The sequence below is a fragment of the Scyliorhinus torazame genome, chromosome 1, assembly GCF_047496885.1.
Source record: "Scyliorhinus torazame isolate Kashiwa2021f chromosome 1, sScyTor2.1, whole genome shotgun sequence".
NCBI lineage: Eukaryota > Metazoa > Chordata > Chondrichthyes > Carcharhiniformes > Scyliorhinidae > Scyliorhinus > Scyliorhinus torazame.
Genome location: NC_092707.1, coordinates 259,861,544 through 259,887,247, shown reverse-complemented (window position 1 = coordinate 259,887,247; position 25,704 = coordinate 259,861,544). Strand labels below are relative to the sequence as shown.

Here is a 25,704-nt window from a genome sequence, read left to right as displayed (position 1 = left end):
ACTGTAACTAGGTTGTTAGCAGACTAGGTCTGGGTATTTCGCTGATGCAGAAAAGCCAGAAGAAAGAATTATAGTGCGCCCAGACACTTTGATTGTGTTTCTCTTCTTTCCTCCCACCATCCCCAAACAGTAACATAGGAACTGGAGCAGAAATAAGCAATTCAGCCCTTCGAGCCTGCCCCACCACTCAATCAGATCATGGCTGATCTCTTCCTGATCTCAAAGCCATCACCCTACTCTCAAAGCAACCTCCCTACCTGTTCCCCATATCTCTTTAACCTGTTTTTTTATCAGAAATATATCTCCCTCTTGAAAACATTTAATGATTCGCATTCCACCGCACAATGGGGCAGCGAGTTCCACAAATTCACCACCCTCTGCGAGAAGTGGTGCCTCCTCATCTCAGTTTTAAATCTACAGCCTCTCAACCTATATCTGTGACCTCTTCTAGATTGCCCCACAAGGGTGAATATTTGGTCTACATTTACTTTATCAATCCCTTTTAGTATTTCATACACCTCGATCAGATCCCCCCTCGTCCTTCGAAACCCGGGTGCATATAAGCCCAAACTCTTTAATTTCTCCTCATACGTCAACCCCTTCACCAATCTGGTGAACCTCCTCTGAATAGCTTTCAGTGCCACCACATCCTTCCTCAAATCCATCCTCTTCTTGCCCATTTTACTCAGGTGCATAATACCCCTCACCCAAGTGTCAGAGATCACACCCTACTAACCTACGACCCTCGAGTTGCAAACCATTTGAGGGTTTAGAGTAAGTGCCTCATGGACAATGTTTGCCATGTGAACTCCTAGTATTGCTGTAAATATTTAATGAAACTAGGATTTCAAATTGTTGTGTTTTGTTTTGACCAGCATGATAACCATTTGTTTGTTTTACAGGTACGAGGAGCTAGAGCTGTGTTTCAGTTCTATCCTGAGAACTCTGAGCAGGTTGGTTGTTACAATATTAAAATAGTGGAACTTAATACCCAACATATGGTATGCATTTGTGTGTAAGCCTCCTGCTCAATTCGTCCTTCTGGCTTGTTCATAGTGCAATGAATCATAACTGCTTTTGTGTGATAAGTTCAGCATGCTCGCTGAAATCTTAGTCCACACAAAGCTTGTGGCTAGCATTATAAATAATCATTTGATAAGGTGACTGTGTGAGTTCGTCCGGATTTCGTCATTACAACAGGTACCTACCATTCACCCTTATAAACTGTGTTGGGGAAGAGAACTTGTGACGCTCAGTGAGTTTTCTCTGTTCAATGGCAGTGACTCATGCTGGTTATTGCTTCATAGGCACTAACTGCACTCCAGTACTTCATCCAAGTGGCCATGCTTCACCCAAGCCTAAACGACCAGTATAATTGAGCTTTTAGTTCAAGGAGAATATGCTGTCAAGCCCAATTGTCTTGTCATCTGACCTCCATACGAGTACACTTTCCAGCAGCAAGATAGAGCAGAGAAAGTTCAAGGGGAGTTCAGAATTATGGAGGATTTCAATATTGGAAATAAGGAGAAGTCATTGACAGACAGAAGAGACCATAACTAGAGGACATAAGAGGACAGTTTTAATAATGGGAAAGGAACCAGAGAAGAGATGAGAATTCTTTTGCGCAGTGAGTTGTGATGATCTGGCATGCACTGCCCGAAAGGCTGGTGGAAGCAGATTTAGCAGGAGTGGGTTTTAAGTCATAAAATAATTGGATATTTTCTTGAAACACAAATACATTTGAGGGCCCTGGGGGAAGAGCAAGGAAGTGGGAATAATTTGGTAGCTCTTTCAGAGAACTGGCACAATGGGTCAAATGCCCTCTGTCTATTATGAACATTCTATTTTGGAATATCAGGAAATGGCAGCTGAATTGGTCAGATATTTTGTCTCAGTCTTCACTGTAGAGGGTAGAAGTAACATCCGAACAATAATTGTGGTGAAAGGGTAGGAAGAAGTAAAAACAATAACAGCACCAGGAAAAGGTACTGAAAAAATAATTCGAACTGAAGGCTGATAAATCCCCAGGTTCTGATGGCCTTTGTCATTGTTCCTAAAAAAAAATGGCTGCTGGATAGCAGATGCATTGGTTTTAACTTTCCAAAACTCCCTAGATTCTGGAACGGTCCCATTTGATTGCAAAAGAGCCAATGTGACTCTTCTTTCAAGAAAGGGGGGAGACAGAAAGTCGGAAACTGCAGGCCAATTTGCTTAAACTCTTGCATAGGGGAAATGATGGGAGCTGTTGTAAAGGAGATTGTTGTGGGGCACTTAAATTTCAATGCGGTCAGGCAGAGTCAACGTGGTTTGTGAAAGGGCGATCATCTATGATTAATTTATTGGAGTTCTTTGAGGAAGTGAAGTGGCAAGCAACATTTATAAAGAGGAACCTGTGGATGTGCTGTATTTGATTTCCAGAAGGCATTTTGACAAGGGTCACATCAAAGGTTGCTCGGCAAACCAAGAGCTTGTGTCGGGGGTAACGTAATTAGCATGGATCACTGATTGGTTAGCTAATGGAAACGGAGTAGGCATAACTGGGTCATTTCCGGATTGGCAATGAGTAGAGTGTCACAGGGATTGTTGCTGCTAACTTTAGCCTTAGTTTAATTGCTCTGTTCTATCACCTTTGCTCTTGAGTCGCCAGGTATCTTTCTGATACCGCCACGTGGTTCAGGTCCGAGTAATGATCAATAATCCAACACACCGCTTAGTAAGAGTTAAATCAGCGCACATTTATTATATACAGTAATCAATGCTTATGCATAAATTCTACTTCTAAGCTACTTCCTACAACTAACAGGCCAATACTTAACTTGGAAATGGCCCACCAGGTCAGGGAAACAAATGGCCTTTCGTTTGGGTTCTGTGCCTGCGGGATTCGAAGCTGGTACAGATCGATAGCTAGGAGCGCCTATCTCGTAGCGAGCGTTGAAGTAAGACTTACGATTTGAGCGGCTGTTGCAGAAGGGTCGATTTGAACTTGGACTCTATTCTTATAGTCCCCCAGGGGCTTCCCGCCTTTCGGGGCGGACCCTGTACCTGGTTCCAAGTGATTGGACTTTGTCCCAATCACTTGGTTCGATATTCTCCAATGCTGGAGCGATTCCTTGATCGATGGGCGGTCTTGGGGTGATCGTTCACCTCCCTTTGTGTCGGCTCCTGTTATCTCCGAAGAGTCTGGGTTGACTTTGTGTGTCTAAACTGTTGCAAATTGTTCCCGGGGATTGCTCATTAGTATTCAGATGGCTGGTGTTTTGTTGTGCTGATGGCTGCAGGTATCGATCTTGTCTGGCCTTCCCAGAGGTAAATACACAGTTTACCTGCAGCTGCTTGTTTTAGTCCTGTTGACTGATTTTCCCATCAGCCTTTTCCGTTCGCCATTTTAAATCGGGGTTAGCCATTCTAAATCTGGAGTTAGCCATTTTAACTGGCTACAGGATCAGTGCTGGGGCCTCAACTATTTACAATTTATATTGGTTACTTGGATGAAGGGACCGAATGTATGGCTGCTAAATAGGCGGATGACACAAAGATGGGTAGAAACATAAGTTGTGAAGAGAACAAGGAGCCTTGTAAAGGGATATAGCTAGGTTAAATGAGTGGGCAAAAAATTGGCAGATAGACAATGTGAGGAAAGTGTGAACTTTGGCAGGAAGAATAGAAAAGCAGCAAATTATTTGAGTGGAGCAGGTTTACAGAACTGAGATACAGATGGATCTGGGTGTCCTTGTCATAAAATAGGGACATATTGCTACAGTTGTATAGGGTTTTAGTGAGACCACATCTGGAGAACAGTTTTGATCTCCTTATTCAAGAAAGGATATAAATGTGTTTGAAGCAGTTCAGAGAAAGTTCGCTTGACTGATATTTGGGATGTGGCTGGGGGGTTGGTGTGGTGGTTAGCTTCTGAGGAAAAGTGGACTGGCTGGGTCTGTGTCCATTGGAATTTGGAAGAGTGAGAGGTGATCTTATTGAAACACATTAGATCTTGAGGGGACTTGACAAGGTTCATGCTGAAGGATGTTTGTCCTTCTGAGCAAAACCAGAATTAGAGGGTATTGTTTAAAAATAACGGGTCTCCTTAAAACAGAGATTAGGATTTTTTTTTTTCCCCTGAGGATTGTAAGTCTTTGGAACTCTTCCTCGGAGTAGTGGAGGCTAGTCATTGAATATTTTTAAAGCAGAGCTGGAGAGATTCCAGGTTATTTGTGGAGTAGGTGGAAATGTGGAGTTGAGGCCACAATCAAATCAGTCATGATCTTACTGAAAGGCAGAGCAGGTTCGAGGGGCTGATTGCTGGTATGTAAAATTCTCAGCTAACTATTTTCCTTTTTAGCCCTCCCATTCTGTAGCACAAGGTGCTGCGGCTCATGTTGGCATCCAAGTTTAACTCTGTGCAGACAAGGGATTGAAGCTGTGGCCGTCTGGTCTGAATGACATCAATGCTACCTTAGATGTTGCCTCTATCTGTCAGGCTATTGGAGGAGTGTGGTGGTCCACTGTTGGTTTTTGGAGTTCCTTGAGCCTTGGATGGATTTTTAGCCTGTCATTGTCACACTGTAATTGGAAGTCACTATCTGCTGTGTCCTCCTACAGCCTCTGTAGATATTGTCTGATAACACTAACAGCTTTGGCTCCTGTCTCCACGGATGCCGTAGTTGATCAGTGCAGAGGCTATGGCACCTTTTTTTTTAATTTAAATTGTCTTGACAAGAAGGTTCACAAGAATGATCCCGGAACGAAGGGCTTGTCATATGAGGAGCAGTTGAGGACTCTGGGTCTGTACTCTATGGAGTTTAGAAGGATGAAGGGATGGGGGGATCTTATGAAACTTCAGAATACTGAGAGACCTAGACACTGAGTGAACGTGGAGAAGATGTTTCCACTGGGAGGAGAAACTAGAACCCATGGACACAGTCTCAGACTGAAGGGATGATCCTTTAAAATTGAGATGAGCGAGCAGCGCTGTGGTTAGCACTGCTGCCTCATGGTGCCGAGGACCCAGGTTCGATCCCGGCCCTGGGTCACTGCCCGTGTGGAGTTTGCACATTCTCCACGTGTCTGCGTGGGTCTTGCCCCCACAACCCAAAGATGTGCAGGGAAGGTGGATAGGCCATGCTAAATTGCCCCTTAAATTGGAAAAAAGTGAAAACTGATATGAGGAATTTCTTCAGCCAGAGGGTGGTGAATCTGTGGAACTCATTGTTGCAGAAGGCTGTGGAGGCCAATTCATTTGTTCTAAGGCAGAGATAGATGGGTTCTTGATTAATAAGGGGATCAGGGGTTACGGAGATAAGGCAGGAGTTTGGGGATGAGAAACATATCAGCCATGATTGAATGGCGGAACACACGCGATGGGCCGAATGGCCTAATTCTGCTCCTACGTCTTATGGCAGTTACTGAGAGCTCCCAACGACTCATTCAATTTATGAGGAAGCAGCTGAGATTTGTGGAAAAGCCTTCTCTAACAATGCAGGAATCAGTGCCTTCTCAGCACCATAATGTGGGGATGATCTGAATTATATACCGAAGTCCCAGTGTGGGGTTTTAATGTTCATCCACCGGACTCCCATTTACAAATGAGGCCAGAACACCGGCCGCCCCCGCACTCCCAGCTCCCCCTCCACCCCAAACACTGCGAAAACACTGCGAGCCCCCAGCCCGGCCTGACCCTGGAACCCACCACCCCCGACACCGCCCTCGCCACACCCCTCCAAAATGTCCTCCAGCGTCGGGCAGGCCCAGAACACGCGGGCGTGACCCGCCAGGCTCCCCGAGCACCCAACACACCCGTCCTCGCACCCAAAGAACCGGCTTATCCTTGCCCTGGTCATGTGAGCCCTATGCAGCACCACAAATTGTATGAGGCTAAGCCTTGCGCAAGAGGAGGAAGAGTTCACCCTCCCTAGGGCATCCGCCCACATCCCCTTGTCAATCTCCTCACCCAATTCCTCCTCCCACTTACCCTTTAGCTCCTCCTGCAACACCTGATACGTTGCCGAGATTCTTCCCTCTCCAACCCACACCCTGACAGCACCCTGTCCTGGACCCCGCTTGGCGGCAGCAGTGGGAACTCCACCACCTGCTGCCGAACAAACTCCCTTACCTGCATATATCTGAAGGTGTTCCCCGGGGGGGAGCCCAAACTTCTCCTCCAGCTCACCCAGGCTCACAAATTTCCCATCCACAAACAGGTCCCCCATCCTTCTAATACCTACCCTGTGCCAGCTCAGAAACCCTCCGTTCATCTTCCCCGGGACAAACTGGTGGTTCCCCCGAATCGGGGACCGCACCGAGGCCCCCACCTCCCCCCTGTGACGTCTCTGCCCCCAAATATTGAGGGTAGCCGCCACCACCGGGCTCGTGGTGTACCTCGTTGGAGGAAGCGGCAGCGGCGCCGTCACCAGCGCCTCCAGGCTTGTGCCCACACAGGACGCCTCTTCCATGCCGCCCCTCCCCCTCCATCACCCACTTGCGCACCATTGCTACGTTGGCGGCCCAATAATACCCACAGAGGTTAGGCAGCGCCAAACCCCCCCCCAATCCCTGCACCGCTCCAGGAACACCCTTCTCACCCTCGGGATCTTCTGCGCCAATACAAACCCCATAACGCTCCTGTTAACCCGCCTGAAGAAGGCCCTAGGGATCAGGATGGGGAGGCATTGGAACAGGAACAAAAACCTCGGGAGCACCGTAATTTTAACAGACTGCACTCTACCCGCCAGAGAGAGTGGTAGCACGTCCCACCTCTTAAGCTCCTCCTCCATCTGCTCCACCAGCCTCGTGAAGTTAAGCTTATGTAAGGCCCCCCAGCTCCTAGCCACCTGAACCCCAGGTACCTGAAACTCCTCTCTGCCCTTTTTAGCGGGTGCTCACCAATCCCCCTCTCCTGGTCCCCCGGGTGCACTACGAACAACTCACTCTTCCCCATATTAAGCTTGTGCCCGGAGAAATCTACAAACTCCCTAAGGATCCTCATCACCTCCGGCATTCCCCCCACTGGGTCCGCCACATATAGCAGCAAATCATCCGCATAGAGCGACACCCAATGCTCCTCCCCACCCCATCCAGCCCCCTCCAACTCCTCGACTCCCTCAACGCCATGGCCAGGGGTTCAATCGCCAATGCAAAGAGCAGGGAGGACAGGGGACACCTCTGCCTCGTCCCCCGGTGTAGCCGGAAATACTCTGACCTCCTTCTGTTCGTGGCCACTCTCGCCACCGGTGCCTCATACAGCAGCCAGACCCACCTGACGAACCCCTCCCCGAACCCGAAGCTTTTCAACACCTCCCACAGGTACCCCCACTCCACCCTATCAAAGGCCTTCTCCGCATCCATCGCCGCCACTATCTCCGCCTCCCCTTCCATCGCCGGCATCATTATAACATTTAAGAGCCTCCGTACATTGGTGTTCAACTGCCTCCCTTTCACGAACCCCGTCTGATCCTCTTGTATGACCTGCGGCACACAGTCCTCTATCCTCATGGCCAAAATCTTTGCCAGCAACTTTGCATCTACATTTAAGAGTGAGATCGGTCTGTATGACCCACACTGTAGGGGATCCTTGTCCCGCTACAGGATCAGGGAAATCAGCGCTCTAGACATCATCGGGGGCAAAGCCCCTCCTTCCCTTGCCTTGTTAAAGGTCCTTAACCAACAGAGGGCCCAGCAGGTCCGCATACGTTTTGTAGAATTCAACCGGGAACCCATCCGGCCCCAGTGCCTTCCCCGCCTGCATGCTCCCCATCTCTTCGACCAACTCCTCCAACCCAACCGGCGCCCCCAACCCCGCCACCTACCCCTCCTCCACCCTCGGAAAGCTCAGCCAATCCAGGAAGCGACCGATCCCTCCCTCTTCCAGTGGGGGCCCAGACCGGTACAGTTCCTCGTAGAAGTCCCTGAAGACCCCATTGATACCCACCGCACTTCGCACCGTGTTCCCTCCTCCATCCCTAACTCTCCCGATCTCCTTAGCTGCCTCTAGCTTCCGAAGCTGGTGCGCCAGCATACGGCTCGCCTTTTCTCCGTATTCATATACCGCCCCCTGCGCCTTCCTCCACTGCGCCTCTGCCTTCCTGGTGGTCAACAAATCGAACTCAGCCTGGAGGCTATGCCGCTCCCTAAGTAATCCCTCCTCCGGGGCCTCCGCGTACCTCCAATCCACCCTCACCATCTCCCCCACCAACCTTTCTCCTCTCCCCCCTCTCCTTGTGGGCCCTAATGGAGATCAGCTCTCCTCTGACCACCGCCTTCAGCGCCTCCCAGACCACCCCTACTTGCACCTCCCCATTATCATTAGCCTCCAGGTACCCCTCTATACACTTCCGGACCCACCCGCTCACCACCTCGTCCGCCAGCAACCCCACCTCTAGGCACCACACGGGCGCTGGTACCTCTCCTCCCCCAACTCGAGGTCCACCCAGTCCACCCTCGGAATCAGCGCCCTGCTCATGACAAAAAAGTCAATCCGGGAGTAGGCCTTGTGGACATGGGAGAAGAATGAAAATTCCCTGGCCCCCGGCCTCGCAAACCTCCATGGATCCACCCTTCCCATCTGGTCCATGAACCCCCTCAGCACCTTGGCCGTGGCAGCCTCCTGCCTGTCCTAGACCTAGAGCGATCCAATACCGGATCCAGCACCGTGTTGAAATCCCCCCCCCCCCCCCTCCCATTATCAGGCACCCTGTCTCCAGGTCTGGAATCTGGCCCAGCATACGCCGCATGAACCCCGCATCGTCCCAATTCGGGGCGTATACATTGACCAACACCACCCGCTCCCCCTGTAGCTTGCCACTTACCATCATATACCTACCGCCATTGTCTGCCACAATGCTCGACGCCTCGAACGACACTCTCTTCCCCACCAAGATCGGCCAGTGGGAGCATTACCACAGTGCCAGTGGGCAAGATAGCAAAAAGTGCCCACAAAATTGTATCCCTGAAAACTATATGCCCACAAAACTATATGCCAGTGAGAAGGATCACTAAAGGGAAAAGGGCATGAATGATTGAGAACAACTAAAATCAGCATGAATATTTTTGTTCCGCAGCTGGAGTTGATCACAGCGCAGGCGATGAAGGCCGGTTTCACAGGTGGTCTGGTGGTCGATTACCCCAACAGCAGCAAAGCAAAAAAGTGAGCATTGAATGATCTAGCTTTCTTGTGGAACGTAGTCAGTATTCATTTTTTTAAAAGCTGTAACTAGTTTCATTCCTCCGTTTTGAAGGAATTTCTGTCTGCTTATGTATCCGGCCCTGAAGCTCAGTTGTGGCACAGAAGATTGTGGGTTTAAGTATCACTCCAGAGACTTGAGCACACAATCTAAGATGAAATTCCAGTGTACCGCTGAGGGAGTGCTAGAGTGCCGGAGGTGCTACCTTTCTATTGGAATGTTAAACCGTGCCCCATCGGCCCTCAGATTAAAATATCCCGCAACACTATTTGTGGAGCTGGGGAAATTCTTCGAGTGTTCCTCAACCAATCGGTGACCTGGTCATTATCTCGGTGCTGTTTGTGGGATCTTGCTATGTGCAAATTAGCTGTCGCCTTGGTTGTAAAATAGCAGTGACTACAATTCAAAAGTAATTAATTGGCTGTAAAGAGCATCCTGAAAATGTGAAAAATGCCAAATCATTTTTTTGCTATTGCAACAAGCTGCAACCAGCATCAGAATTCTCTTCAAATACTTAAGTCATTGAATGGACCAGCCTAAATTTTCACCTTGGCCTTAGATAGACTAGACTATCTACTGTGGGACAGTTAAATTATTGCTTTATCCTGCATGTCACTCTTTTACTTGTATATAAACCTGGTAAAAGCTTTCTAGTTGTCTAAGGATCCTCCTGCCTCAAACACCGTCCATCTGTCCCCAGGTTGAGCACAGATTCTTGAGAGTTCTTGAGATTTATTTCTGCTTCTTTCTTTCGTCCCGCCCTGCCCTTCTGAAACAGCAGCAGATGCTTTGTTCTGTAGATTCTCTTTGGAGCTTGTGGCTTGTTGTAGATCTGCTAACCCATCACTGCATTTATTTCTCTGTAATGGTTGACCCTGTTGCAAAGTTCTGAGCACTCTATTCCTGGACTTTGGCATCTTCGCCTCAGGTTATGAATAGATGAATAGGAATGCAGCTGATGTTCTCAGCAGGTTCTGGGATGTGGGACACCCCTGCCCGCCCTGTTCCTCCCTTTATTAAAAAATGTTTTTATTGCAGTTGTTCATTTTATACACTATACAGTAGACAAGGGTATGTGCATCGGGTACAATATACAAGAAATTTCCATTGATATCGATCCCTCTGCTTCCCCCCCCCCCCCCTTGTTGCTTTATAAGATATTTTCTTAGGTCTCATATCATGCAGTGGGTGATTGTCCTCTATTTACATATATTTCCTCCCTTTATTGCGTATTCAATAAAGTCCTCTTGTAAAGAGAACTCACTGGGTGCGGCAGAACACTTCGACGTATAGGTAGCACTGACACAGGTATAATACAAGGTGTTGCTCTTTTTAGCCTTAGTTTTATTTCCTCTGATTATGTCACCTTTGCTCACGAGTTGCCGGGTATCTTTCTGATACCGCCACGTGGTTCAAGCTCGAGTTATGATTAATAAGTCAGCACACCGCTTAGTAAGATTGAAATCAACGGTAATTTATTATATACAACAATTAATGCTTACTCAATAATCCTACTATCTATATAGAAACCTATCACTACTGGCCAATACTTTCCCTGCGCACATGTTCCCTGAACATATCTCTGCGCTGTCTCTTGCAGTTCTTCCCAATCAGGGCCGTCTTCCTGTTCTAAACTTTCCCCAAAGGTGTCTTGGAATCCCTTTTGGACAGAAAGCATTGCTTGCAGGTTTGCAATTTGCTTTCGGCACTTCGCATGGTCAAGGTACTCTGCCTTTGCTCCGTGGTTGCAGTGTGGAACACTCTCAAGGCTGCCTTGAGATCACTACACTGTTACACTGTTTCTATAGCGTCTCCACCTGCTTCTCTGTCTCTTAACCAGGACGGCACGCTGCGTGTCCTGATAAGCCTTCTCATACTGGGATTGAAAACTGCTTAAATGCGCCAGACAAGACTGGTGACCCCGTTTGGCGTCAGCCACCTCTTCGTCCTTGGCTTCTAACTGCCTTTTCAATTCCAGGTTCTCTTTTTCCATCTCTCATACATCGATTTTACTCATACGATGTATGCCTTCTATTTCTTTTCGGAGCGTCCTGACGACCTCCTTTGTGCCTCGCAATTGTGCCATGCAGGACACGATTGCCATCGGCTTGCGCGCTTTCGCTAAGCTTTTCTTATGGATTTCACTCCTGTTCTCCCACCAAGTATGCCCTATACTTCCGGGACCTGAGTCGTCATTATTACAGAAACCGCTCCACATGGGCCATCCTTTGCCCTGCAGAAATTTGCGAATTTTCACTTCCCAAATGGGACACTGTCCCACTTTAATGCTGCTGATCGGTGCGACCGCACATTGTTTGGGGTTCATGAGGTGTTGCATTGCCTGCATGGCCATCTCTCTTATCTGCTCGCTACGTTCAAATTTGGAACAGGGGGCTAAGGTGGTGTCGTAGATGCGGGTACGGCTTGCGCTAATTTCCGAAAATACAGACTGCCGACAGTTTTGACGCAACAAAAATCTATCAGTTTTACCTTATAACCTGTTAGTTACGCATGCATACACACACTTCCGAATTGTGAATTATTAACCAGAACCGCTTGAACACTTGTGGGTTTTTTTTTTTGTTTTTGCTTCCAATTGGATTCTATTCAAATTTCTGGGGTTCTCTCGGAGTGGTTTTCCACTTCTATGTCGGGTCCCAACAGAGTCGCCAATTATGCTGCTCTTTTTAGCCTTAGTTTTATTACCTCTGATTACGTCACCTTTGCTCACGACTCGCCAGGTATATTTCTGATACCGCCACGTGGTTCAAGCTCGAGTTATGATAAGTCAGCACACTGCTTAGTAAGATTGAAATCAACAGTCGTTTATTATATACAACAATTAATGCTTACACAATAATCCTACTATCTATATAGAAACCTATCACTACTGGCCAATACTTAACTTTAGGAAGGGCCCACCAGGTCAGGGAAACAAATGGCTTATCGAATCGGATCTGGCCCGCGGGATTTAAAAAGGCTGATACGGGTCAATGGCTAGGAGTCTTTATCGGGTAGCGATCGCTGGAGTCAGACTTACTGTTTCTGGTCGATGTTCTTGCGAAGGTCTCGAGCAGGTGAAGAAGGGAGAGAGAGATCTGAATTTGGCCCCTCACTTTATAGGGCCCAGGGGCTTCCTGCCTCTTGGGGCGGCCCTTGACCCTGAGTCCCAAGTGATTGGACTTGTTCCCAATCACTGGGTTCGATATGTCCAATAACGGGGCGATTCCTCGATCGGAGGGTGGTCGTTCACCTGTCTTTGTTTCGGCCACTGCAGGCGCCGACAGGTCTGGTCCGGCATTCAATTTCTAATATGTTGCAATTGTTCCCGGGGATAGCCGATTAAACTGCAGATGTCTGGGTTGATGTGCTGCTAATAGTCTTGAGTATCGATCTGGGCCGACTTCCCCAGAGCCAAATACGCTATTCTGTCTGCAGCTGTCCGTTTGTGTCCTGTTGGCTGCTTTTCCCATCAGCCTTTTCGGTTAGCCATTTTAAATCTGGTTTTGGTCAAATTAATAGGGAATCAGCCATTTTAGGTGGCTACAAAGGGTAGATTGACAAAAAACAAGCTGCAGGATTCCCTGTCAGCAGGATCCTCTGCTTCGCTGGCAGCGCACCCACACCCACGGGTTTCCCGATGGCATGGGATGGCCAGAAATCCCATTGGCCGGAGCAGAGGATCCGCTGAAAATGGGGCTGACGGGACGGAGAATCCCGACCAAGGTACTTGAGAGGGGTAGGGGGTTGGGTACAGTAGCCTCGTGTTTATTCTGTAACGATGCTTAATTTCTTCAGCGAGTGGGGAAGACTGTTGGGTAGTGGTAATGTCACTGAATTAGTAATCCAGAGGCCCAGGCCAATGCTCTGGGGATAAGGGTTCAAATCCCACCATGCACCTAGTGGAATTTAAATTCACATTTTAATGAAATAAAATTTAAAAAGTAATGAAACTGTCGTTGATTGTGGTAAAAACCCATCTGGTTCATTAATGGATTTTTTTCTGTCAATTCATGGGCTGTGGGCTTTGTTGGCTGGGCCAGCATTTGTTGCCTTTAAGAGCATTTAAGATTCAACCACAAATTGCTGTGGATCTGGAGTCACATGGCGGCCGGACCAGGTAAGGACAACAGATTTCCTTCCCTAAAGGACATTAGCGAAACAGATGGATTTTTGCGACAATCGGCAATGGTTCCATAGTAATCTTTTGAAACTTTTTTTAAGTTCCAGATTATATTTTCATCAAATTCAAATTACACCATCTGCAATGGTGGGTTTGGAACCCGCTCCCCAGAGCATTACCTGAGTCTCCAGATAACTGGTACAACGACAATGCAACTACACCACTGCCTCCTTCCTTCCACCCTTAGTCTGGCCTACATGCAACTCCAAACTCACAGCAATGTGGTTGACTCTTAACTGCCCTCTGAAATGGCCTAGCCAATCCACTCCATTTAAGGGCTATTAGAGATGGCCAACAAATGCTGGCCCAGCCAGCGACACCCACATCCCAGGAATGATTTAATTAATTAATTGGTTGTGAAATATTCTGGGACATAATAAAATGCTGCATTTTACTGAAGTGCTTTCTCTAAGTTGTCCCCATGAGTTCTGATATTTGTTTCTTTCTTAGATTCTTCTTGTGTTTATTTGTTGGAGTCTCTGGAAAGCTGCCAATGGTAACTCTTTTATTTCATTTTCATTATGCTGTTAGAGGCTGCTCCTTGTTCCTGTTTCGTGCTTTTGCTGGCTCCAGAGTGAGCAATGTTTTTATTTTCAGCTGAATCTGACTCGGTTGTGTACACACGTACACATAAGTACAATGAGTGAATAAGCAATTCGCAGTGACATTGAACCCCATTATCCTGCGCACTCTTGACTGTCTGCCTCGACTCTGGCTGCAAATATTTAAAGTAGAGCAATGTAGGTGGTTGCTCACAAGCATCAGATGACTAGAGGGACCTTTGGGATACTTGGGGAGTTTGATTTTATTGCAAATTGAACAAGAGAAAATACTTCCAGGTTTACAGATGAATGAGCTGTAAGCTCTTTAGTTATAAAACAAGTAGTAACCTAAATAATGGTGAAGTGACGGTGACCTCTTCAATCATACTGTTTAGCAGTGGAGCCTCTTTTAAAGATCAAAATATTTAACCTTGAAATTGGGCGTGTTTCAGAGGAGGAAAACAGAACTGGAAATCTGGGGGGAGAAAACTACACAGTATCTCTAAAGAGGGAAGATGGGGTGGAATGTTTTGGTTATACACTGTCATACCCAACATGTCAACTGTTGTCAGGCCCTGCTGTTTCTATTCCGTGAAAGCTGCTCTAAACTTTCTGCTGAAGCATCGTTCAGTGCTGTTCAGCAGATGATCTGTTGTTTACGTAGAATTTACAGTGCAGAAGGAGACCATTCGGCCCATCAAGTCTACACTGGCTCTTGGAAAGAGTACCAACTTAAGCCCACAACTCTACCCTATCCACTAACCCAGCAACCCCACCTACCTTTTGGACACTATGGGGCAATTTAGCGTGACCAAACCACCTAACCTTTACATTTTTGGACTGTGGGAGGAAACTGGAGCACCCGGAGGAAACCCACACAGACACTGGGAGAACTTGTAGACTCCGCACAGACAGTGACCCAAGCCGGGAATCGAACCCGGGTCCCTGGAGCTGTGAAGCAACAGTGCTAACCACTGTGCTACCGTGCCGCCCATGTTTGTGACTTTGAGTAATCTCCAGCTGTGTTTGGTGGTGGTTATTTTTGGGTAAGGGCTGGTTTTAAAATCCTGAGTTCCATGTTGGGTAAGCTCTGTTTTTATACGGCAGGCAAGATCGCAAGGGCAGATGCAGAACTTTGAAACAAAACTAAACTTTTCCTTAACCAAACACATGCACACACTAGCACTTCCCAGAAGGGTCATAAGGTAAGGAATATGGTGTCAGACCACATGACCCCTGACGAGCCTGACACTCTTCACATACCAAACCCAAGCCTGGCTGAGCTGAGGGAATTCCATGTTTTAGATGAAAATGTACGTCCAAGTGAATTTTCACAAACATTAACTCTTAACATGGTTTAAACGCATGATCAAGAACAAGATGGCACTGATTTAAAGGAACAGGCAAAAGTATTAAATGATATGAGAAAAAATATTTCCACACAGCGAGTGGCTAGGGTCCCGGATGCACTGACCAAAAGCACGGAGGCAGGTTCAATCGAGGCATTCAAAAGGGAATTAGACTGATCTGAAAAGGAAGTGTGCGAGGGTAACGGGGTTGAACGTCACTAAGTGAATTGCCCATTCGGAGAGCCAGTGCTGACATGATGGGCCGAATGACCTCCTGCGCTGCAGCAATTCTGTGATTTACAAAGAATTCTAAAGTTGTGCCAGAGAATAGTGATCCTCTGGACTGCTTTGCTGACTGGTGCAGTGGGTGCTGATTCTCAGTACGCCTTGAGGAGGGAGCTGGACTGGTACTTGTCTAGGGCAGAGATGACAGCATATTCTTAGAGGTACTATTAAAAACACGATTACAGCAATCTGCTTTCCTTTTTCTTACCACCATTTCTCTCCTGAAGAATGTAACTCCATCTGGATGTATTACTCGATGGATGCTAGCTAACCTTCAGTTCCTCTGCCAAATTTTCATTACTTACATGAATACTGACCACAAACAAAACTAAACCTTTCCTTAACCAAACACACGCACACACACTAGCACTTCCCAGAAGGGTCATACGGTAAGGAGCATGATGTCAGGCCACACGGCCCCTGCCAAGTCCAAGCCTGGCTGAGCTGAGGGAATTCCACGTTTTAGATGAAAATGTACGTCTAAGTGAATTTTCTGAAAATACTTTTCAGCTGACATTTTATTCCAAGTTAAAGGTAGGAATAAAATGGAGGAGCTGGAAGACAAACCTCAGTCTCTTCATTCAAGTGAAATGTAGATTGTGTCCGTTGTTACAAATGGTTGATTTCTTGTTTATAGACTGATGGGCTGAGTGCATGTTAAAACAAGAAACAACCAATTTTACACTTATTATCAATTATCAATGATAATCTATGATTAATCTAGGACAAAGGTTCGGCACAACATCGTGGGCCGAAGGGCCTGTTCTGTGCTGTATTTTCTATGTTCTATGTACACTTCTAGTGTTTGTATTGTCTCAAACTCTTTTTCCGAATGTAATTTTATTTGTTTCCCAAAAAAAGATTCAAATAGTTTCTTGAAGTTTTATCATGTATGAAATGTTTCCTGTTGCATTTTGTGACCAATTCTTTCCATTTTGACCCTGAAATGTAATGGCATTGACAGATTTGCTCCTCTCCAGATTTTAATTGTACTTCTGCCCATCGTAGCATGTGCTCTTTACTTCTGTGCCCCTCCCTCCTGCCCTTTCTCTGCCAAGTGCCCCTTCCCACTTTGCTTTGTGCGAGTCCTTGTGTTCATGGGCATCAGTGCTTCTTCTGAATAGAGATCTCGGTCTGAAACTGAATTTGAACTTGAGTGGGTGCAGTGTTGAATGTTATATTTTTTGCTCTTTTACCCCACCCCCACCCTCTCTGTTTAGGGCCTCGGAGCACAGCAGGGGGAAGAAACAACAGGCCAAGTACAGTTCACAAATGCCAGGTAACGTGTTCACATGTGGAGATTCCAAGGTCAGAAATACACAATAGCCACTACTAATACATTAATTCAACTGGATACTTCACTTGAGTATTTGAGATTAATAACTTAGAAGTATGTTAGGGGAAACTGCATAACTATAAGGAAGGAAATAATAGCAGGATGTGGTGATAGTGAGAGCCACAAATTGTGTGGAGCCACAAATTCTTGACACAAATCTTTTCGGAGGAATGGTCTATTTCTGTTTTTTTTTAATATATTTTTATTCAAGTCATTTTCAACTTGTACACAAAACACAGGAGACATTCATCTCTATACACGTGCCACAATACAAACATCCCACATTCCCCACTTTATAATTATAATATAAAACAAAAACAACCCCCCCCCCCCCCCCCCCGACATCTGCCACTCCTTAAAGAAGGCGATGAATAGCCTCCACCTCGAGAAGAACCCCTTCTCTGATCCTCTAATGACAAACTTTACCTATTTCCAGATGTCGGAATTCGCCAGGTCATTCATCCACCCTATCGCCTTGGGTGGCTCCGGAACCTGCCACCCTAACAAGATCCACCTCCGGCTATCAGGGAGGCAACCCCCCACCTGCACTACCCGATCCTCTGGCACCCCGACTATTGCCACCCACAAGCTCGGGGCCACCCTAGCCCGTAAAATCTCCCGACAAAACCCCTGAAAAAGCCTCCCAAAACTTCACCAATTTTGGACAAGACTAAACATGTGAGTGTGGTTTACTGGCCCTATTAAACACCACCGACATTTCTCCTCCACCTCCAAGAAAAAAATGACTCATCCGTGACACTGTCATATGCGCTCTATGCACCGTATTTAATTAAATTAGGCTCAATCTAGCACAAGGAGATCAAATTTATCCTCCACAGGGCCTCGCTCCATGCCCCTGCTTCGAAAACCCCTCCTCAGCTGCTCCTACTACCATTTTACTTCCTCCACTGAGGCCCTCTCCATTAACTCCCCATAGATATCAGAGATTCTGAAAGACGAACAGAAACTTTGGTAGATCCGTCATCTTCACTGTCTTGACCCTCCCTGCCTACAAAAGGGGAAGAACATCTTACTTCTTGAAGTCCTCCTTCACCCGCTCTACCAAACTTAATTTGTGTAACTGAGCCTAACTTTGCAGAACCCTTATTCCCAGATATCGAAATGTCAACCACCCACCACCCAAGATAGCAGCTGCCATCCCCCTCCAAAAAGAAACTTTCGACGTCGGCCATCCCCCGCCCAATCCCCCAACCTTAAACAAAGCCCCAGATTCCCCAGGCCCACTATCCCAACCCAAGCCAAAACCAAAGAAACCATCCGTTAACTAGCATACCTGCTAGCATGGTGGACCCCTCCCGAGGCAAAGGGCACACTTCCTTTATAACAAAGCCCCCTTAGTCCCCCCCCATGCCCCACCTTGTCACCGCGTCGCACCTTCGTTCCCCTCCTCCCTCTTCGCGCTACCCACCAACCAAACCCTGCACATTTTAATGTTCCCAACACCCCCAAATGCAGGGAAGAAAATGAAAACAAAATTTGTCACCAACATAATGATAGTATGTAAGTAATACTGGCATGCCATCCCTCCCTCCCGTTGAATAAAATATCCCCAGTCCAGGTCACAGATAAACCCACCCAAAATCCAAAGCCTTCAACTTCCCCCAGTCCATGGTCCCTTAAAACGTTAACTCGCCTCCTCCAGTGTATCAAAGTGGTGTTCCTTTTCCCCCATCCATGAATCACAGGTGAGCAGGGTACACCATCCCAAACCACACTTTGTTCCTGAATAGGGCTCCCTTAGCCTTATTAAACCTGGCCCTTCGGTTGGCCAGCTCCGCTCCCAAGTTGGTAAGTACGAACCTTGTATTCGCAGGTGCATTTCTGTGTCTCCTTCGCCCACCTCCGGATCTTTTCCTTGTCTTAAGTACCAATGTAGCTTCACTATGATTGCCCACAGCAACTCTGTTTCCTCCAAACGACCATTGTGCCTGGTCCACCTCGGGAGGGCAGTCGAAGATCCCCTCTCCCACCAGCTTCTCAAACATCTTGGCCACATATTCTCTCGTCCTTGTTCCCTCAATACCTTCAGGCAGCCCTACGATCCTCAGGTTCTGCCTCCTTGTGCAGTTTCCCAAGTCATCGATCACCTCAACTTTTTCTGAACGTCCGTCGTCATCAGCATTTCTGTTTCCAACGAGGCAATTGGATCCTTGTGGTCAGTCACCGTCGTCGTCTCCTTTTGGATCAATGCCCTCTGCACCTCCAGCCTCTGCTCCACTCTCCAGGGCAGCCCAATTCGGCTCTGCCACCCTCGCCAGGTCCTCTGAGGCTGCCTGCCTCTGTTTTAAAGCTTGGCCGCAAGGAATTCAACCAACTGCTCCGTCGACCATTGTGCGGGCAGCTATGCCACGCGTGTCGTCCTGTTTTGAAGAATACCCCTTATTTGACATATTTCCCTTCTGTTCCCCCATCGATATTCCATTGGATGCTCAGTGTGACATACAGTCCGAAGAGGTGCCAGCCTCTGCCCCTTGTTCATGCTGAGCAAAACCCATCAGTAACCTGCCCTACAGGGGGAGAAAATGAACTGAATGTTTTAACTCCTCAATATCCAGTGACTGTGTGCTTGCGGCCTGGGCTGTGATCAACACATTATTGTGCTATTGTTCCAATGTATGTAAAGTCTACATTTCAGAGGAGGGGATTATGCACAATATTTTAATCTTTACAGATGTTAATGCATGGTTTGGGGATCGTTATCTCATTGCTCAGGTCCCTCAGAATAAAGATGGGAGGATTACAGTCTCCTTCTGCCAGTCCCTGAGAGACCTATAGTAATTGAGGAGCATCGTTATGACAGCCCCGAGCTGCTGGCTGCTGTATTTTCCTGCCTCATACAATTTATGGACGTGATGCTGTAGGGGGGGGGTAAAATAAATGTGAAGCTGCCCCTTGGTGACGCAGTTAGAATTTCTCAGCTGACCACTGTGGGTGTACATCAGGAAACAGACTGAAGGGGTACAAAGAGAAGACCCATCACCACCACTTCAAGGCCCCTGTCCTGACAACAAATTTTACTCACTGGTCATATGACATGAAACCAAACCGAAGGGCCCAGTTTGCGTTGCAGAGATTAGAATTAATTGGTATTGGGCAGCACGGTAGCACAGTGGTTAGCACATTTGCTTCACCGCTCCAGGGCCCCAGGTTCAATTCCTGGCTTGGTTCACTGTCTGTGCGGAGTCTGCACGCTCTCCCCGTGTCTGCGTGGATTTCCTCCGGGTGCTCCGGTTTCATCCCACAGTCCAAAGAAGTGCAGGTTAGGTGGATTGGCCATGCTAAATTGCCCTTTGTGTCCAAAAAGGTGGGGTGGGGTTATGGGGATAGGGTGGAGGTGTGGGTTTGGATAGGGTGCTCTTTCCAATGGCTGGTGCAGACTCGATGGGCTGATTGGCCTCCTTCTGCACTGTAAATTCTATGATTAATAGGGCTGAGACGGGGCTTGTTACGGTGGTACCGAGCTCTCCCCAGTTAAAGGGAAACAATCCCTTGGGCTGCTTTCCCCGTTATCACTCTCTGATCCCTGCCTGAAAATGCTTAGATGAACAAGGCTTTGGGGCAAAATCAGTCTTCCCTCTGACACTTGTCTTACACTCGCAGCCTGTTTCGCGTCATGCCTTATTCCTAATTAAATCAAGAAACTCGGGCCTGGTCAAAAGGGCTCCTGAATCACTTTCACCCACTTCATGTTTTTGCTGAAGATCCGTTTGAGTCAGTCTTCGATCTGTAGACTTAGATGGGTAAATTACCGGAAAGGAAGACTATTTTCAGGCGAATCAGTGCCTTCAGGGGAGAAAATAGGAGTGGTGGGGAGGAGAGAGCAAACTGTGTCGAATGGGTAATTGCACTGGAGGTCCTGAGTCAGACGGGAAATGATAAATAGACACAATGTTCCTGGAGTGGGAAATGGGCAGGAGAATAGCCAGATTTTACTAGTCCAGTCACTGTACGGTGATCTCTACTAGGAAAGTGATTGTTAAAAGGGGGCAGAATTGGGTTAGTATGATCTGCAGAGCAGACATGGCTCCCATGACTGGTTTCGCACAGGGCTAAATTGCTGGCTTTGAAAGACCAAGGCAGGCCAGCAGCACGGTTCAATTCCTGTACCAGCCTCCCCGAACAGGCGCCGGAATGTGGTGACTAGGGGCTTTTCACAGTAACTTCATTTAGAACATAGAACAATACAGCACAGAACTGGCCCTTCGGCCCACGATGTTGTGCCAAACTTTTATCCTAGATTAAGAACAAATTAATCTACACCCCATCGTTCTACTGTTATCCATGTACCTATCCAATAGCCGCTTGAAGGTCCCTAATGTTTCCGTCTCAACTACTTCCACAGGCAGTGCATCCCATGCCCCCACCATTCTCTGGGTAAAGAACCTACCTCTGACGTCCTCCCTATATCTTCCACCATTCACCTTAAATTTATGTCCCCTTGTAATGGTTTGTTCCACCCGGGGACAAAGTCTGACTGTCTACTCTATCTATTCCCCTGATCATCTTATAAAACTCTATCAAGTCGCCCCTCATCCTTCTCTGTTCTAATGAGAAATGGCCTAGCACCATCAACTTTTCCTTGTAAGACCTACTCTCCATTCCAGGCAACATCCTGGTAAATCTCCTTTGCACCTTTTCCAAAGCTTCCACGTCCTTCCTAAAATGAGGCGACCAGAACTGCACACAGTACTCCAAATGTGGCCTTACCAAGGTTTTGTACAGCTGCATCATCACCTCACTGCTCTTAAATTCAATCCCACTGCTAATGAACGCTAGCACACCATAGGCCTTCTTCACAGCTCTATCCACTTGAGTGTCAACTTTCAAAGATCTATGAACATAGACCCCAAGATATATCTGCTCCTCCACATTGCCAAGAACCCTACCGTTAACCCTGTATTCCGCATTCATGTGTGTCCTTCCAAAATGGACAACCTCACACTTTTCAGGGTTAAACTCTACTTGTGACAATAAGTGATTTTCATTTCATTTTCATGTAAATGGTGGATTCATAGTTGGTGAGAAGTCTGGATGGGTGCAGTAATGGAGGGCCATCTGTAACATGGCCCACACGCACTCCTTTAACACGATTCAGTGCTTTTAGCTAAGGAAGGGCGCATTGGGGGAATAATCTTTATTAGTGTCACAAGTAGGCTTACATTAACACTGCAAAGAAGTTACTGAAGTGAAATACACACTCCTGGATTTAGATCTGACTCGGGAAAGCAGTTGCACCCATAAGTAAAACCGGAAATTCTGGGTAAACCCAGCAGGTTGGCAGCATCTGAGGAGAGAGAAACAGTTTTTTTTTCCAATTAAGGGGCAATTCCCCTACCGTGCACATCTTTGGATTGTGGGGGTGAGACCCAGGCAGACATGGGGAGAATGTGCAAACTCCACACAGACAGTAACCTGGGACCTGGATTGAACCCGGGTCCTCGGCGCAGTGCTAACCACTGCATCACCATGCCACCCGAGAGAAACAAGAGTTGTTTTTTTTTTTTTTTTTTTTTTTTTTTTTTTTTATAAATGTTTTATTGAAAATTTTTTCCCAAACAACAATTTTTCCCCTCTTACAAAGCAAACGCAACAATAACAATACAGAAATTTTAAACAATACACAAGTAACAAAACCCCTTTATCTTTGACCTAAACTAAACCCCCCCTCCCCCCCTCCCCCTGGGTTGCTGCTGCTGGTCATCTGTCTTCCCTCTAACGTTCCCCTAGGTAGTCGAGAAATGGCTGCCACTGCCTGGTGAACCCTTGAGCCGATCCTCTCAGGGCAAACTTTATCTGCTCCAGTTTAATGAACCCCGCCATATCATTTACCCAGGCCTCCAGTCCGGGGGGTTTCGCCTCCTTCCACATGAGTAGGATCCTGCGCCGGGCTACTAGGGACGCAAAGGCCACAACGTCGGCCTCTTTCGCCTCCTGCACTCCCGGCTCTTCCACAACTCCAAATAGAGCTAACCCCCAGCCTGGTTTGACCCGGGCCTTCACCACCCGCGAAATCACTTCCGTCACTCCCTTCCAATACCCTTCCAGTGCCGGGCATGCCCAAAACATATGTGCGTGGTTTGCCGGGCTCCCGCCACACCTCCCACATTTGTCCTCCACTCCAAAGAACCTGCTCAATCTTGCTCCCGTTATGTGTGCTCTATGTAGCACCTTAAATTGAATCAGGCTCAGCCTGGCGCATGAGGAAGAGGAATTTACCCTGCTTAGGGCATCAGCCCACATACCCTCCTCTATCTCCTCCCCTAGTTCTTCTTCCCACTTTCCTTTTAGTTCGCCCACCGACTCCTCCCCCTCTTCCCTCATCTCTCGGTAAATCTCTGACACCTTGCCCTCTCCGACCCACACCCCTGAAAGCACCCTGTCCTGTATCCCCTGTGTCGGGAGCAATGGAAATTCCCTCACCTGTTGTCTAGTAAATGCCCTCACCTGCATATATCTCAAGAAATTTCCCCGGGGCAACTTATACTTTTCCTCCAATGCTCCCAAGCTCGCAAAAGTCCCATCTATAAATAAATCTCCCACCCTCCTAATTCCCAACTGGAACCAGCTCTGAAATCCTCCATCCATTCTTCCTGGGGCGAACCTATGGTTGTTCCTGATTGGGGACCCCACCAGGGCTCCCCGCACCCCTCTCTGTCGCCTCCACTGTCCCCAGATATTCAATGTTGCCGCCACCACCGGGTTCGTGGTAAACTTTTTAGGTGAGATCGGTAGCGGCGCCGTCACCAGCGCCTCTAAACTCGTCCCTTTACAAGACTTTCTCTCCAGTCTTTCCCACGCCGCTCCCTCACCCTCCATCATCCATTTACGTATCACTGCCACATTGGCGGCCCAATAGTAATCGCCCAAGTTCGGTAGTGCCAATCCTCCTCTGTCCCTACTACGCTGAAGGAACCCCCTCCTTACTCTCGGAACTTTCCCTGCCCACACGAAGCTCGTGATGCTCCTGTCTATTTTATTAAAACAGGTCTTAGTAATTAGTATAGGGAGACATTGAAATACAAATAAGAACCTCGGGAGGACCATCATCTTAATTGCTTGCACCCTGCCCGCCAGCGATAGAGGCTGCATGTCCCACCTCTTGAAGTCCTCCTCCATTTGTTCTACCAACCGTGTCAGATTAAGTCTGTGCAAGGTTCCCCAGCTCCTAGCGATCTGAATCCCCAGGTATCGGAAGTTTCTTTCCACTTTCCTTAGAGGCAAGCCTTCTATCTCTCTACTCTGGTCCCCTGGATGTATCACAAATAATTCACTCTTTCCCATGTTTAGCCTATACCCCGAGAAATCCCCGAACCCCCTCAAAATTTGCATACTCTATCATTCCCCCCGCTGGGTCCGACACGTATAACAATAGGTCATCCGCATATAACGAGACTCGGTGTTCTTCTCCCCCTCTAATCACCCCTCTCCATTTCCTGGAGTCTCTCAACGCCATGGCCAGAGGTTCAATTGCCAACGCGAACAACAATGGAGACAGCGGGCATCCCTGTCTTGTTCCCCTATATAGTCGGAAATACTCCGATCTATGTCGACCTGTAACTACGCTTGCCGTTGGAGCCCCATAAAGAAGTCTAACCCAGCTAATAAACCCGTTCCCAAACCCAAACCTCCTTAACACTTCCCATAAATACTCCCACTCCACCCTATCAAATGCCTTCTCTGCGTCCATTGCCGCCACTATCTCTGCCTCCCCCTCCACTGGGGGCATCATTATCACCCCTAATAGTCGTCGCACGTTAACATTCAGTTGTCTCCCTTTTACGAACCCTGTCTGATCTTCGTGCACCACCCCCGGGACACAGTCCTCTATCCTCGATGCCAGCACCTTTGCCAACAATTTGGCGTCCACGTTCAACAATGAAATGGGTCTATAGGACCCGCACTGCAACGGATCTTTATCCCTCTTCAAAATTAACGATATCGTCGCCTCCGACATCGTCGGGGGTAGAGTCCCCCCTTTCCTGGCCTCATTGAACGTCCTCACCATCAACGGGGCCAACAAGTCCACATATTTTCTGTAATACTCCACCGGGAACCCGTCTGGTCCTGGGGCCTTCCCTGCTTGCATGCTTCCCAGTCCCTTAATAACCTCGTCCACCCCAATCGGTGCCCCCAGGCCTACCACCCCCCGCTCCTCCACTTTCGGGAACCTCAATTGGTCCAGGAACTGCCGCATCCCCTCCTCTCCCTCAGGGGGTTGAGACCTATACAGTTCCTCATAGAAGGTCTTGAACACCTCATTTATCTTTCCTGCCCTTCGCACCATGTCTCCCCTTTCGTCTCTAATTCCTCCTATCTCCCTCGCTGCTGCCCTCTTTCGCAATTGATGAGCCAACAGGCGACTCGCCTTTTCCCCATATTCATACCTCCTCCCCTGTGCCTTCCTCCACAGTACCTCCGCCTTTCTGATGGTCAGAAGGTCAAATTCCGTCTGGAGTCGTCTCCTCTCCCTGTACAATTCCTCCTCCGGGGTCTCTGCAAATTCCCTATCCACCCTTAAAATCTCCCCCAGTAATCTTTCCCTTTCCTTGGCCTCTGTTTTCCTTTTGTGGGCCCCAATGGAGATCAGCTCTCCTCTGACCACCGCTTTTAGTGCTTCCCATACCACTCCCACAGGGACCTCGCCGTCGTCATTGACCTCCAGGTATCTCTCAATACACCCCCGCACTCTTGCACACACTCCCTCATCCGCCATCAGTCCCACATCTAATCGCCAGAGTGTTCTCTGCTCCCTTTCCTCTCCTAATTCCAGGTCCACCCAATGTGGGGCATGATCCGAAACCGCTATGGCTGA

The 25,704-nt window shown here is 47.8% G+C and overlaps 1 protein-coding gene and 1 non-coding gene across 3 annotated transcripts in view; both read left to right on the top strand.

Moving 5' to 3' along the window:
- bud23 (BUD23 rRNA methyltransferase and ribosome maturation factor) overlaps positions 1-25,704 on the top strand; it is a 46,267-nt gene that overhangs the window by 14,853 nt on the left and 5,710 nt on the right. For both annotated transcript variants that reach the window (XM_072505369.1, XM_072505379.1), the window contains 4 exons: positions 903-953; positions 9,054-9,139; positions 13,810-13,855; positions 16,756-16,814. In XM_072505369.1, the coding sequence (XP_072361470.1) occupies positions 903-953; positions 9,054-9,139; positions 13,810-13,855; positions 16,756-16,814 (242 nt within the window). The remainder of the gene's footprint in view (positions 1-902; positions 954-9,053; positions 9,140-13,809; positions 13,856-16,755; positions 16,815-25,704) is intronic.
- On the top strand, positions 19,604-19,734 carry LOC140430809 (small Cajal body-specific RNA 20). The gene has a single exon (XR_011949552.1).